The following is a 14,317-nucleotide window of genomic DNA, read 5'->3' on the forward strand; positions in this document are numbered from 1 at the left end:
TAAATAGATTATTTATTATGTATGATATTATCTTCATTCATAAATAAATAAATAAGTTTTCTCTTTTTTTATTCAATTCATCCGATTCAACATTAAGCTGCCACTAAACCACTAAATAGTTTTTATTGTGTATTAAATTCATTGTTTTCTCTTCAAATTGCAATTAACCAGCATTTATTATTTTCTCTTTAATTAAATCAACCAATTCAACATCAACATGGTGAAAATGATAAATCGCAAACAATAATAATACATCTCCTATCTTACGACAAAAGACAGACATCAAGATGGGACTGTGATCTCGCATTTCACGTGCTGACTAATTTGGCACTGCCTCTTGGCCACCTTTCACAGTGGGGTGTCATATACTAACGGCACCTTGTGTGCTTAAAAGTTTAATTATCTTAAATTTGCTAACACCACATTGATACATGCTTGTGAAATGAATTTGAGAGACATATCATTAAGTCCCTCAACTTCACACCATTTAAATAAATAAACAAGCATAAAAAAAATACAGGTCCAGAGATGGCTGGTCCTTAAACGAAAACGTGGCCTCATAAAACGTACTTAAAGATAAAAAAAATATACTTGATGATCATTTCAGCGTATTCAAAACCTAATCCAGTTTAACTTTTCTCCACAAGGAAAGCAAGGCACGTTCTTCTCTGGTTCTCCGAAAACATTCATTATAAAGGTATGTCTCACATCTCTGAAACCACTTTCATCATCACTGCCGCCACGTCACCCATCTTAATAAGATTCGACCAGAGACCGACGAAGTTCAATACACTAGTGAGGAGGAGCATTTCGTCAGCATTACCCAGAAACCTCAGTCAGGAGACACAGCGTGAAGGCTCTTTTGTTAGGCCTCCACAAGATTTCACAAGTTTGTGAGGAATTGCCGGTCCGGCTCTCTAGTAATGGAGATCGGCATTGTCTGAACATCACTTCCACAGGAAGATCTCAAGAAGCAGCATGTTGCCCGTAGATGCTTTTGATACGCACAATGGCCATTGGGATCATGGGATCTGCACGTCTTCGTATCACAGTGGGACGGTCAGCAAGCCCAAGGAACGTAAGAAGCTGCAGGTGATCGTTTGCGTACTCTTCGTGGAGCTTTTTGAGAGGTTCACCTTCTTTGGGATTGTTTGCAACATGATCCTCTTCTGCACCATCAAGCTGGGATACAGCAGCTACCAAGCGGCCATGGTGAACACATGCTTTGTGGGAGCCAGCGTACTCACACCGGTTCTTGTGGGATGGTTTGCCGAGACGTGTTTGGGAAGGACGACAGTTCTCTGTTTTTGTGCCCTACTTCATTTCTTCGGTTAGTGGTTGCCATTGTAGTGAATTCTTGGTAGACTACACTCTTAAAAATAAAGGTGCTTCATGACGCCATAGAAGAACCTTTTTCGTCTAAATGGTTCCATAAAGAACCTTTAACATCTGAAGAACCTTTGTGTTTCACAAAAGGTTCTTTGTGGTGAAAGAAGGTTCTTCAGATTATAAAAAGGTAAGAAAGAGTTGGTTCTTTAAAAAACCTTTGACTGAATGGTTCTTTGTGAAACCAAAAATTAGGGATGGGCGATATCTTATTTGCGATATACCGGTAAAAATTTCCCCGATAATAATGATAAAGTCTAGTTGTTTGACAAATTTCTGTGTGCGACAGCACGTAGTGACATGCTGAAGGCGGATGTTAAACTATTATATCACTAAATGAGGAGCTCCAATCTAGAACTGGTTTGGTTAAAACTGTACCGTGCCACAAAAATCGGTCTGAACCTTGAATAACGTAGGCTACAAATAATGTACTAGTAGCGTGATGCAGTTTTGCTTGTGTGTAAGATTGTTTACAAACCTGATGTCCAACAAAGATGACATGCTTTTTCTCCAAATTTTAGGAGAAGTCCACTTCCAGAACAACAATTCACAAATAATTTACTCACCCCCTTGTTATCCAAGATGTTTATGTCTTTCTGTCTTCAGTTGTGAAGAAATTATGGTTTTCGAGGAAAATATTTCAGGATTTTTCTTCATATAATGGACTTGATTGGTGCCCTGATTTTGAACTTCCAAAATGCAGTTTAAATGCAGCTTCAAAGGGCTCTAAACAAAGATGTTGGACGATTCTGAAGTTGTAGGAGAAAATAAGATGGCGTTTTTTGCCATACTCTACCTTTTTAAGCCGGAGTACACAGATGATGAACTTAGACGTGGTTTGCAGTAGTGATGGGAAGTTCAGATCATTTTACCGACTCTGACCTTTGAGTCTCGTTCAGCAAAATGAACGAATCTTTTTTCGAGTCATTTCGTTCATTTTAGCAAAATATAATTAAAATGTTACGTGTTACCTCCCTAACACATCTACTGCTTACACAAACGTTGATCACACTATAAACAAGACAAAACTATAATGCTATAAGAAACAGAAAAGATTAATTCATTGTTTACCTGGGTCTTTAGTCTATGATTAGCTCACCTCACCTCTTATCTGACAAGTTTTCGAGTTCGAGTCGTTCGTTCATCACGTGACAGCCCCATAAGATGAATGAATGACTCGAAAAACCTGAAGACTCGAAACAGGTGAACTAATTCCAGTACAGAACCTAATAGGACGTTGCGCATGCGCAACTGAACGAATCACTCCCCGAGACGACTCGTTCTTCCCGAGTCACATTAAAGATTCCTTTAAAATGAACTAATCATTCAAGAACGACCCATCACTAATTCGTAGCATAGTGAACGCACATCCCAGAGCCTGTGCTACACAAGCTGTGCTTAAAAAGTATACAAATTTTTATTTTTCGAAAAAAATGACAGATCGTTTCGCTAGATAAGACCCTTCTTCCTCAGCTGGGATCATTTAGAGCCCTTTGAAGCTGCATTTAATCTACATTTCGGAAGTTCAAAATCAGGGCACCATATCAGTCCATTATATGGAGAAAAATCCTTAAATGTTTTCCTCAAAAACCATAATTTCTTTACGACTGAAGACAGAAAGACATGAACATCTTGGATGTCAAGGGGGTGAGTAAATTATTTGTAAATTGTTGTTCTGGAAGTGGACTTCTCCTTTAACTTCATAACATAGTCGAGTGTTTGAAATGACCTTTTGATATCAGACGTGGCTTCGAATCACAGAATGAGGCAGAAATCATACTATTTATAAAGGCTGTCGATTAGCATTGCATTGAAAATACCAAGATTGCTTGAAGAGCACAGACAAACCATATATTGTAGCCATCGTATGTTTATTGTCTTCAGTTTCCTCAGTTAATATTTCTCTATCTGCGTTTTATTCAGCTACAGCGATAACTGGATTAGAGATGCCTGAAGCATCGTCAGTACTACTACTTCTGCTACAAAGAGTACATACGTGGAGTTTCTGTGCAAGGGCGCTCTCCGGCTTCCGAATCAAGGAGCTTTATTGCCAAGTGTATTCTATGACACTTTGTCTTGGTGTTAGGAGTTTCTAGTACAAAAAATTACAAAAAAATGAATTCACATTCTAGTGAATTAAACAGTCATTACATTATGTATGTACTCAGTAATGCTCACAACACTCTATTTTGGGAGTATAGGAAAGGTAATACTTTTCTCTAAAGAAACAGGATTCCCTGAATTATTGTCACTGATATCGCAATAAAAACCAGAAATTATGGTTTCTGAAATTCAGAAATTTAAGCCCATATCGCCCATCCTTACCAAAAATGGTTCTGATGGCATCGCTGTGAGGAACCTTTTAAAGCACCTCCAATGGTGAAATTACTTTATTTAAATTAAAAAATTATTTAATACTTTATTTAAATTAAAAAATTAAATAAAACTTTTTTAATAAAATTTAAATTTGGGGTTGGCAATATTTTTTTTTTTTTAATATTCTTTCCATTCCATTTTATAAAAACAGTAACAACTGTATTGCGAAATATTATTACGATTTAAATTAACTGTTTTCTATGAATGGATTTTAAGTCATTACTTCAGAAATTATTGAAATATGCTGATTTGGAAAATATTGCTTAGATTTTTTTGGAAAGCATGCTACATTTTTTTAGGATTCTTTGATCAATAGAAAGTTCCAAAGCACAGTATTTATCATTTGACATATTTTGTAACCTTATAAATGTCTTTATGTCGCTTGATCAATTTAATGTGTCCTTTTTAAATTAACTTAAAAAAAATACTTTGGGGTCTTACTGATGTATTTTGAAATAACCTAACTCATTTAAAATCTTGTTAAAAAACCTTTATATAAATTAAAATTATACATCTATTTTTTTTTTTATTTAAAAAATAAATAAAATGTATTTTTCTATATATTGGTTTTATTAAAGATCAAACAGTTCCTAAAAGCACTGTAATCACATAATTAATCATAGATAATTATTTATTTAATTATAATATTTAATTATTCATCTACATATTAATTTCAATGATAATTTTGTTTTTGTTTTTTTTTTAATTAAAAAATAAAATGTATTTTTCTCTGTATTGGTTTTATTAAAGATCAGACAGTTCCTAAAAGTTCTGTAATCAAAGAATTGAACATAGTTAATTATTTATTTAATCATTATATTTAATTATTAATCTACATATATATTAAAATTATATTTTTTTTATTTTTAACAAAAAATAAAATGTATTTTTCTAAATACTGTTTTTTATTAAAGACCATAAAATTCCTAAAAGTTCTGTAATCACAGAATTAGTAATCAGAATAGTTCTGTAATCAGAATATTTATTTAATTATTATATTTAATTATTAATCTACATATAAATTACAATTATAATCCTTTTTTATTTAAAAAATAAATAAAATACATTTTTCTATATATTGGTTTTATTATGATCATACATTTTCTAAAAGTTCCGTAATCACAGAATTAATCATAGTTCATTATTTATTCAATTATTTTTAATTATTAATCTACACATAAATTAAAATTCTTTATTTTTATTTTATTTTTCTATATACATTGGTTTTATAAAAGATCAGTTTCTAAAAGTTTTGTAATCACATAATTAATCATAGTTAAATCTTTTTTAACAGAAACTGACAGTTTTGTCATTTGTACTGGAGGATCATGTGTTGGACCTTGAAATCAAAAAGGTTGAAAGCCACTGCTATAAGAAAAACCCAAACTTAACTTATTTTTATGCTGTTCTATACCACAGACTGTAGGTCCATACTGGCTTTGGCTAGTCCTTGGTCCTAGTTTTGCCATCAAGTGTCTATAAAAACTTGATAACTGACTTCCTGTTGTTGGTCCATTTTTATAGGAACCGCCTTGCTTCCTGTGGTCGCATTCCCTTTCGAGGATTTCTATATCAACACACATAATATTGTGCACCGACTTGAGCCTCACGAGCAACACATACTATTCTACACGGCGCTTGTTGCTGTGGCTCTTGGCATTGGTGGCATCCGTGCCATCCTCTGCCCAATGGCAGCCTATCACCTTCAAGGCTGTGATCAGCATAAGCTCCTGTCCTTCTTCAACTGGTAAGATGATAAATCATCATTATAATATAATCTGAACACAGGATTTTCTCGACATGTCAAAATAGCACTTGGTTGCACTGGTAGAAAAGGTAGCCATCTTGTACTTACACTGACACGTAGTTGTGTGGATGTAAAAAGCAAAAGTTTACAGTTTACATTGTGGAAATGTGCTACTTGCCACAATTAGTTCATTTTGTGAGGGAAAAGTGTCTAAAAACTGGTTTACTGAGATAAAGTACCAGCATTCAGCTGATCATGTGATCTTTTATCTTACATAGAAAAGAGATTATAGCTTTTCTACAGAAAACTTTCTACTGTACTTTGACAAAAATACTTTGAATTTCTTGAGAAATTAAAAGGTTTAAATGAGGAAGAAATTACTGAGTGCACATTTAAAGGGACAGTTCACCCAAAAATGAAAATTACCCAATGATTTACTCACCCTCAAGCCATCCTAGGTGTATATGACTTTCTTCTTTCAGAGGAATACAATCAGAGTTATATAAAAAAATGTCCTGGCTCTTCCAAGCTTTATGATGGCAGTGAATGGGTGGTGAGATTTTGAAGTCCAATAAAGTGCATCCATCTATCATAAAAATTGCTCCACACAGCTCCGGGGGGTTAATAAAGGCCTGAAGTGGATTGGTGTGTTTGTGTAAGAAAAATATCCATATTTAAAACTTTATAAACCATAATCTCTACCTTAACTGTCGTAGGCACATTCACGAGACGTAGGATGTAGGCGTAGCGTAAGCTACAGTAAGAAGTAGCGAACGCTTCAGAGGATAGAGCAAAACAAAACACTGGTCACAAATCAGAAGTACAAAATGAGGATTTGTAAAGAAAAATGTTGGAGGATTTTGATATAAGCCAAGAGGAGTCTTTTCCTTTGCTGTAAACAAAACATGGTTCTCAAGAAACTAGCAAATTCTCACCGGAGCTTACAGTATGCCTACATCCTACATTATCCACTGGAACGTCACTCTCTCATGAACACGCGTATGACAGTTAGCGGAAGTTAGAGATTATGGTTTATAAAGTTTTAAATATGGATATTTTTCTTATATACAAATGCATCGATTCACCTTGGAAGGCTTTTATTAAACCTCCAGATCTGTGTGGAGTACTTTTTATGATGGATGGATGCACTTTACTGGACTTCAAAATCTCAGCACCCATTCACTGCCATTATAAAGCTTGAAAGAACCAGGACATTTTTATATATATATATAAAATATGACTGCATTCGTCTGAAAAAAGAAACATTTTTGGGTGAACTACCTCTTTAATGCACATTGTATAATAGGTTGAAATGCTACAGCTATTTACAATCCACAGGTTTTACTGGCTGGTCAACCTGAACTCAACAATAGTTTTTTTGGGGATTGCCTACATTCAGCAGTCAGTTGCCAAAAACCTGTGTTTTCTCATCCCTTTCACCTCGGTTCTTCTTGCTCTCATCGCCATTCACATGGTGCGCAACAAGCTCACCTTCCGTCCCAAAAAAGGTAACTATAAAACATATACACAGAAATGCATATCTTTCACAGAGAAATGATCTGAAACATATCTGACAGTGGTGGCAACTGTTCTAATTTGTTCATTAACAACTTTGAATTGTTGTCTGTGGACTAACAGCCAGTTCCTTGCTAACTACACTGGGAGTGTTCCTCAATTCTCTCAAAATGTGCTGCCTCCATTATCGCCATTTAAGCGGAGATGTTGCCAACTGGTTGGACCGTGCAAAGGAAAACAATGGAGGTTGCTACAGTGAGACCAGCGTGGAAAATGTCAAGATCCTAGTCAAACTTTTCCCTCTCTTTGGACTTCAGCTTTTATATCGAGCTTGCATTACCCAGGTGAATACAGTTGAAGTCAAAAGTTTACATCCACCCTGCAGAATCTACTAAATGTTAATTATTTTACCAAAATAAGAGGGATCATACAAAATGCATGTTATTTTCTATTTTGTACTGGTCTGAATACGATATTTCACATGAAACATGTTTACATGTAGTCTACAAGAGAAAATAATAGTTTATAAAATATATATAATAAGAGTTTATAAAAATCACCCGGTTCAAAAGTTATTACTGTGTTGTTACTTTTTGAATTTGAAATTCAGGGTAAATTTTATTTTGTCTTCTGGGAAACATGCAAGTATCTTCTGTAGCTTCTGAAGAGCAGAACTCAAAAAAAAATTATATTAAGGCAAAGCAAAATGTACACATCCTCATCTGATTCAAAAGTTTTCACCCCCGGCTCTTAATGCATTGTGTTTCCTTCTGAAGCATCAGTGAGTGTTTGAACCTTCTGTAATAGTTGTATATGAGTCCCTCAGTTGTCCTCAGAGTGAAAGATGGATCTCAAAATCATACCGTCATTGTTGGAAAGAGTTCAAATACACAAAAATGCATAAAAACCAAAGAATTTGTGGGACCTGAAGGATTTTTCTGAAGAACAGTAGGCAGTTTAACTGTTCAGGACAAACAAGGGACTCATGAATAACAATCACTAAACAAAACAAACACAGCTGTGGATCATTCAGGTAACAACACAGTATTAAGAACCAAGTGTATGTAAATTTTTGAACAGGGTCATTTTTCATTAATTCAACTATTATTTTCTCTTGTGGACTATATGTAAATGTCTTTTATGTGAAATATCTTATTCAGGTCAGTACTAAATAAAAAATAACATGCATTTTGTATGATCCTTTATTTTGGTAAAATAATTAACATTTTGCATATTCTGCAAGGTGTATGTGTATATAACAACCTAATGCTTACTTAAATTGTTCATCAATTAGCTTCTGTAATATCTCTTTTTCAAATCTTTTAACAGATCCCGTCAGGCTATTATCTACAGACGATGCATTCCAACTTAAAACTCAATGGCTTTCTCCTGCCAGTAGCAGTAATGAAAGTCATCAGCATACTGCCGGTGTTGATTTTAGCACCACTGCTGGAGCTACTGAACACCTGCTACCAGTCTCCAAAGAAAATCCTGCCCTCACCAGCCACATTTATAAGTAAGCATCCTAACTACAATTAATGATCCTGCTTGTTCAACTTATGCCGCCTTTATGTGCAATCAGAAACATCCCACTAGAAAAATTGACTGGTCTTTTTTACTTTGGAAAATTTACTACGTCCCACTAAAGTCATAATTATGAACAGGTGCTTTATTGTCAGAAAGAATAGCAATTATAGAGGATGGCAAAATAACATTTTATATGTACTGTTAAACTACATTTACCTGCAGCTATGGGTCACGCCTGTGCAGCTCTCTCAGCACTACTGGCCGGGATCTCCGAAATCCACAGGAAGGATTATCCGCAAGTGGAGCAGACTTTATCAGGAAAGGTCCTGCACGTGTCCTCAATGACCTGTTTCCAGCTTACGCCCCAGTACGTTTTACTGGGAGTGGCGGAGGCCTTCGTGACACCAGCGTGTACGTATTCTCACTTCACTTTTTAAAAGACAATATCCATGCTCATTTAAAGGATTCGTTTACAGAATTAAAAATTTCCTTTTACTCACCCCATGTCATCCAAGATGTTTATGTCTTTCTTTCTTCAGTCAAAAACAAATTAAGGTTTTTGAGGAAAACATTCCAGGATTTTTCTCCATATAGTGGACTTCACTGGGGATCAACTGGTCGAAGGTCCAAACTGCAGTTTCAATGCAGCTTCAAAGGGCTCTACATGATCTAAGCCAAGGAATAAGGGTCTCATCTAGTGAAACAATCTGTCATTTTCTAAAAAAAAAATCTAAACCCACGTGCATCTCTGACTTCACGCATTACGTAAATATTCTTTGTCTGTGTACTTCGGTTCAAAAAGGTAGAGTAGGGTGAATCTCATTTTCTCCTCCAACTTCAAAATTGTCCAACATCGTTTTACCTTTTTTGTAAAGTGCGTTTGACTTTCTTTGCACGTTCGCTTTGTAAACACTCTGTCTGTACTTCCGCCTACATCACGCGTGAACTTTCCAACATGACTACGTAATGCTTGAAGTCGAGCTAGTGCAAGATGAGCATTTGTGGTTAAACAGTATATAAATTTGAATTTTTTTTAGAAAATGACCGATCGTTTCAATAGATAAGACCCTTATTACTCGACTGGGATCATGTAGAGCCCTTTGAAGCTGCATTGAAACCTTCAATTTGGACCTTCAACCCGTTTGCCACCATTAAAATCCACTATATGGAGAAAAATCCTGGAATGTTTTCTTCAAAAACCTTAATTTCTCTTCAGCTGAAGAAAGAAAAACATGAACATCTTGGACGACATGAGGGTCACTGATTCAATCCTAAGAATTAATCATGAACGTCACAAAATTCACACAACTCACCCTTCCCTCCTGTTCCTCTGCTCAGGCTCCCTCATATCCTTCTGTCTGACTCCCAGCAACCTTAGAGGCGTTTCCTTGCACTTCCTAACCCTCTCATACGGAGGTGGCTGCTTTCTAGGAGCTTTCCTCATTCACTTCCTTTATTTTGTGTCAGGAGGTAAACATACTTCACTCATGAAAGTGTTGAACTTCATATCGCGGTGCAATAGAACATGAACTCATGTACTTGTGTTTTAATGACTGCAGGAAACTTCTATCCTAATAATCTCAGCAATGGCAACATGGAGAGGTTTTTCTTTACGCTGGCCACATTAATGGCTATAAACACACTAGTGTTTTGGAGAATATCACAAAGGTAAGCTTTGAATATGACAAAATAATGAATATTTTGAGTGTTTACAGGATTGACTGATAAATCTTTCTTATGTTTTTGAGTAGGTATGCAGATCTGAGCGTGGAGCTGAGTAGTGGGGTAGGACAAAGTATCCTGTATGAGAAACTCCTTCAGTACAAGACCTGTCTGCGCTTTTATGACACATTGGATCGTTCGGACACCATGACGTCCATGGAAACTGTCTTGTGAATTCATCACACATATAAACCCTGTAATGCTGGCATTACACAAAAGACTTTCATCACGTGGAACTAGAGCAATAGCTGTAAATAATGCTATTTAAATTAATTAAAAAAATAAAGTTATTTTATGATATATATGAGTTGCTATGTTAATGACTCTGAAAACTAAGGAAGCCCATTTCTGCCACTGAATAAAAAATAAATAAAGGTATTTGCGACTAATAATTCTGACTTTCTTTCTCAGAATTGAGCTATAGACTCACAATTGTGTGTTATACAGTCAGAAATATGGGATATAAACTCGCAATTCTGAAAAATAAACTCAATTCTGATAAAGTCACAATTCTGAGAAAAAGTCAGAATTGCGAGATATAAACTCACAACTGCGAGAAATAAAGTAAGAATTGCGAGATAAAAATTCACAATTCTGACTTTTTTCTTGCAATTCCGAATTTATATTTTACCATTATTTCTTTTTTCTCAAAATTCTGACTTTTTTCTCAGAATTGTGAGATATAAACTCGCAATTGCGAGCTATAAAGTCCAGTTTTGAGGGGGGGAAAAGACTAATATGTTCTCAGAATCTCACAATTTATTTCAAAGAATTGCAAGTTTACGTCTTGTAATTTTTACTCTGAGTTTATTTCATGCAGTTCTGAGCAAAAAAAAATCTGAATTGCGAGCTTATATCACAATTCTAACTTTATAATTTGCAATTGTTTATATCACGCAATGCTGATTTAATTTCTCAGAATTGTGAGTTCATCTGACTTTCTCACAATTTCTGACTTATCTGACTTTCTAATTTTATAACATGCAATAGCAATTCTGAGAAAAAAGTCAGAATTGTGAGTTTATATCTTCCAATTCTGACTTTATTTCTAAAAAACTGCGATTTTATTTCAAAGAATTGCGAATTTATGTCTTATAGTTTTGACTTCATAAGTTTATTTTACATAATTCTGAGAAAAAAGTCAGAATTGCAAGTTTATATCTTGCAATTCTGACTTTATTTCTCAGATTGTGACTTTATTTCAAAGAACTGAGTTCATGTCTCACAATTTTGACTTTAAGTTTATTTGATGCAATACTGAAAAAAACTCAGAATTGCGAGTTTATATCTCTTACTTTATTTCTTAGAATTGTGACTTTATTTCAAAGAAATGCGAGTTTATGCCTTGCAATTTTGACTATTTCATGCAATTCTTAGAAAAAAAGTCAGAATTGCACGTTTATATCTCTTAATTCTGACTTTATTTCTTAGAATTGTGACTTTATTTCAAAGAAATGCGAGTTTGTCTCAGTTTTGACTAAGTTTAGTTTACAGAATTCACAGTTGCGAGATTATATTACAATATTCTGATTTCATTTCTCAGAATTGCGAGTTTATATCTCACAAGTCTGACTTTATAACATGCAATTGTAATTTTATATTTTACAATTCTAAGAAAAAGGTCTTGTTTTTTTTTTGTAGTTGTAAGATGTTGCTGACATGACAAAAACATTATAACAATGATTCTTCAATGCTGTGATGAAACTTTCCTATGTGAAAAAAAACATTTGTTGTCTTAAGTACATTGGATAAAAACATTATCACAACCTTATTACAACACAAAAAAACACTGTTTTTACAACAGTTGTTTGCTGTTTGTGAGCAAAGATTACTGTTGTTATATAAAAGCTTATATTTGCCACAGAATAAAAAAAAAATAGGTAATTGTGAGTTTTTATCTTACAATTCTGATTTTTTTCTGATTCTTATTTATTTATTTATTTTTGCAATTCAGACTTTTCCCCTCAGAATTGCAAGAAAAAAGTCAGAATTGCAAACATTTCGAGAAAAAAAAAGAATTCTGAGGGGAAAAGTCTAAATTTTTACTGTGGCAGAAATAAGCTTCCATAATATGACATATTTCATCTTGCAAAAATAGATAATATTACTAATATGTAGCATTCAAACCCACATAATTTACCTTTCCTCCTTATGATACACTCCAAAAAACGGGTTAATTCGGCATGTGTGCATCTGAGCAGTGTGTGTGGGAGTAAAAACACACCCCCGTCACAGCTGGACCATCGCAACAGCAAGAGATCCGCCTTCGTTGCTACGGACTCGCGTCTGTTTCCCTCAACATGGACCTGCCTGAACCCATACGGCGACGGCTTGGAGATTTCTCCAGAACCGTGTTTGTGGACCAGAACCGAATACAACCCTCTGCGGAGGAGCACGCTGATTTTCTAAACCAGAGTAAGTGTGTTTGAGTGTCGAAACGGTGACTTTGTTGTGAGCCGCTAGCTGCTGTGCTAATTCATCTGGTTAGCCGAGTTTATGTGCCACGTAATGTAGCTTCTACAAGTAAACATCACATTTTGCTTACCTGATTTGCAGATACAATAATGCTTTGTAGAAGTGTTAAACGGTGTTGATTACACTGGCTGGCTGTGTCCCAAACCTATTGAGCTTGAATCGTTGTTTTGAGTCGGATCATTCGCTCATGAATCGTCCGAATCGATCGGTTCTCTAGTCTAATGACTAATTAAACTGAAAACCTAAAAATGTTTATAATAACGTACTGTTAAAATGTAAAATATTTGACGACTTTTATGAATACTCATACAAAGCAAGTGGTTATATAAGTAGCTTTTAATTAAAACTTGTAAAAACTTTTTCAGTCAAAAGATGTAAACAGCGAATACACGATGACGTAAAAACGAACTGTTCGAAAGAACCGATTCGCAAAAATGATTCGAACTTCAGTAATACACAAGTTCCGAGCTGAGTTGAAACGCGTCTATGATGCCCAAAATTACTTAAAATACACAGAAATACTGTCAAGGTTGGCAGCTCACTGGTTTTATAGTAGTAGTGTCTTTATTCGCCAGATAAGGATGTGGTATCGAGTCTCCCTCTTCAGATGTCACTATACTTCAACATGTGGTTCTTTCCTTTCTGGTGGATCAGTGAGGTTGTGATGCTACAACTAAAGGTGATTCTCCTCTACCTAGTATTTTTTAACAGTCCAGTCTGGAATGTTCTGAGATGTTACTACTAATAATAAATAATTACGCTTTTTCATAGTACCCAGCCCTTGCAGATTATTACAAGTTTATCCTGATCACAATTCTCATTTTAATGACCCTGATTGAGGCCATCAGACTCTACCTGGGCAATGTTGGAAATCTACAAGAAAAGGTAAACCTAAGTTTGTACTATATTATAATATAACATAATATTTGTTACCCCTCAGCTTCTCTTATTTTTAAATAGGTTCCAGAATTGGCAGGATTTTGGCTCTTGACTCTTCTACTCCAGTTTCCTCTGATTCTGTTCCAGCTCTTCAACGAGGCTGTTCTCATACAACCTTTGGAGAGAGGAGTTCATATAATACTGGCCTTATTTATTTTTGCTGAGGTATGAATCTATTTCTGTATTGATGCTAGATTATATATTTTTTACAATATTGAAAGAATGAATATCATGTGGGGGTTTCTTTACAGGCTCTTTTTGGATTTGTTGCTTTGCGTGCAATGGTCCGGCACACTGAAAGTCGCTTCCATTTGCGACAATTTGATGGGGTTCAAGACTTAAGAACGTGATGAGAGACCGGCACTGATGGACTATAAAAACACTACAAAGACTTGTTTGAAAAATACAAAGACTTCATCCATTATCAGTGGCAAACAGTGGAGGAACGTCAGTCATTGAGTTGAATTGTTACTGTGGATGTCTTGGTGCCTTATTTTATACAAACAAATCTGGCGTTGTATTATATTTTGTATGTAAAATAAAAAATATTTACAGACTTATAAAGATAAACTAAACATACTCCATTGTTATAAACCGCTAAATAGTATTATTTATTCATTTATAATTTAA

General features: G+C 34.9%; 2 protein-coding genes across 3 annotated transcripts; both read left to right on the forward strand.

The window, feature by feature from the left end:
* The first annotated feature begins 978 nt into the window (after positions 1-978).
* slc15a5 (solute carrier family 15 member 5) lies at positions 979-10,447 on the forward strand. Its single transcript, XM_051098997.1, has 9 exons — positions 979-1,330; positions 5,287-5,509; positions 6,848-7,017; positions 7,148-7,368; positions 8,354-8,540; positions 8,774-8,962; positions 9,890-10,021; positions 10,111-10,219; positions 10,303-10,447. The coding sequence occupies exons 1-9, from the start codon at positions 979-981 to the stop codon at positions 10,445-10,447; spliced, it is 1,728 nt and encodes a 575-aa protein (XP_050954954.1).
* A 2,002-nt stretch (positions 10,448-12,449) lies between these two features.
* On the forward strand, positions 12,450-14,300 carry tmem17 (transmembrane protein 17). Of its 2 annotated transcripts, none has more exons than XM_051098999.1 (5): positions 12,450-12,688; positions 13,324-13,427; positions 13,520-13,633; positions 13,775-13,852; positions 13,939-14,300. In XM_051098999.1, exons 1-5 carry the CDS (start codon positions 12,574-12,576, stop codon positions 14,035-14,037), a joined length of 510 nt encoding a protein of 169 aa, XP_050954956.1. In that variant the 5' UTR covers positions 12,450-12,573; the 3' UTR covers positions 14,038-14,300. The 2 variants fall into 2 exon arrangements, with proteins under 2 accessions (XP_050954956.1, XP_050954955.1); XM_051098998.1 differs by having other exon boundaries at positions 12,469-12,688; positions 13,709-13,852.
* The last annotated feature ends 17 nt before the right edge of the window (positions 14,301-14,317 follow it).

This window comes from Labeo rohita, chromosome 25, assembly GCF_022985175.1.
Source record: "Labeo rohita strain BAU-BD-2019 chromosome 25, IGBB_LRoh.1.0, whole genome shotgun sequence".
NCBI lineage: Eukaryota > Metazoa > Chordata > Actinopteri > Cypriniformes > Cyprinidae > Labeo > Labeo rohita.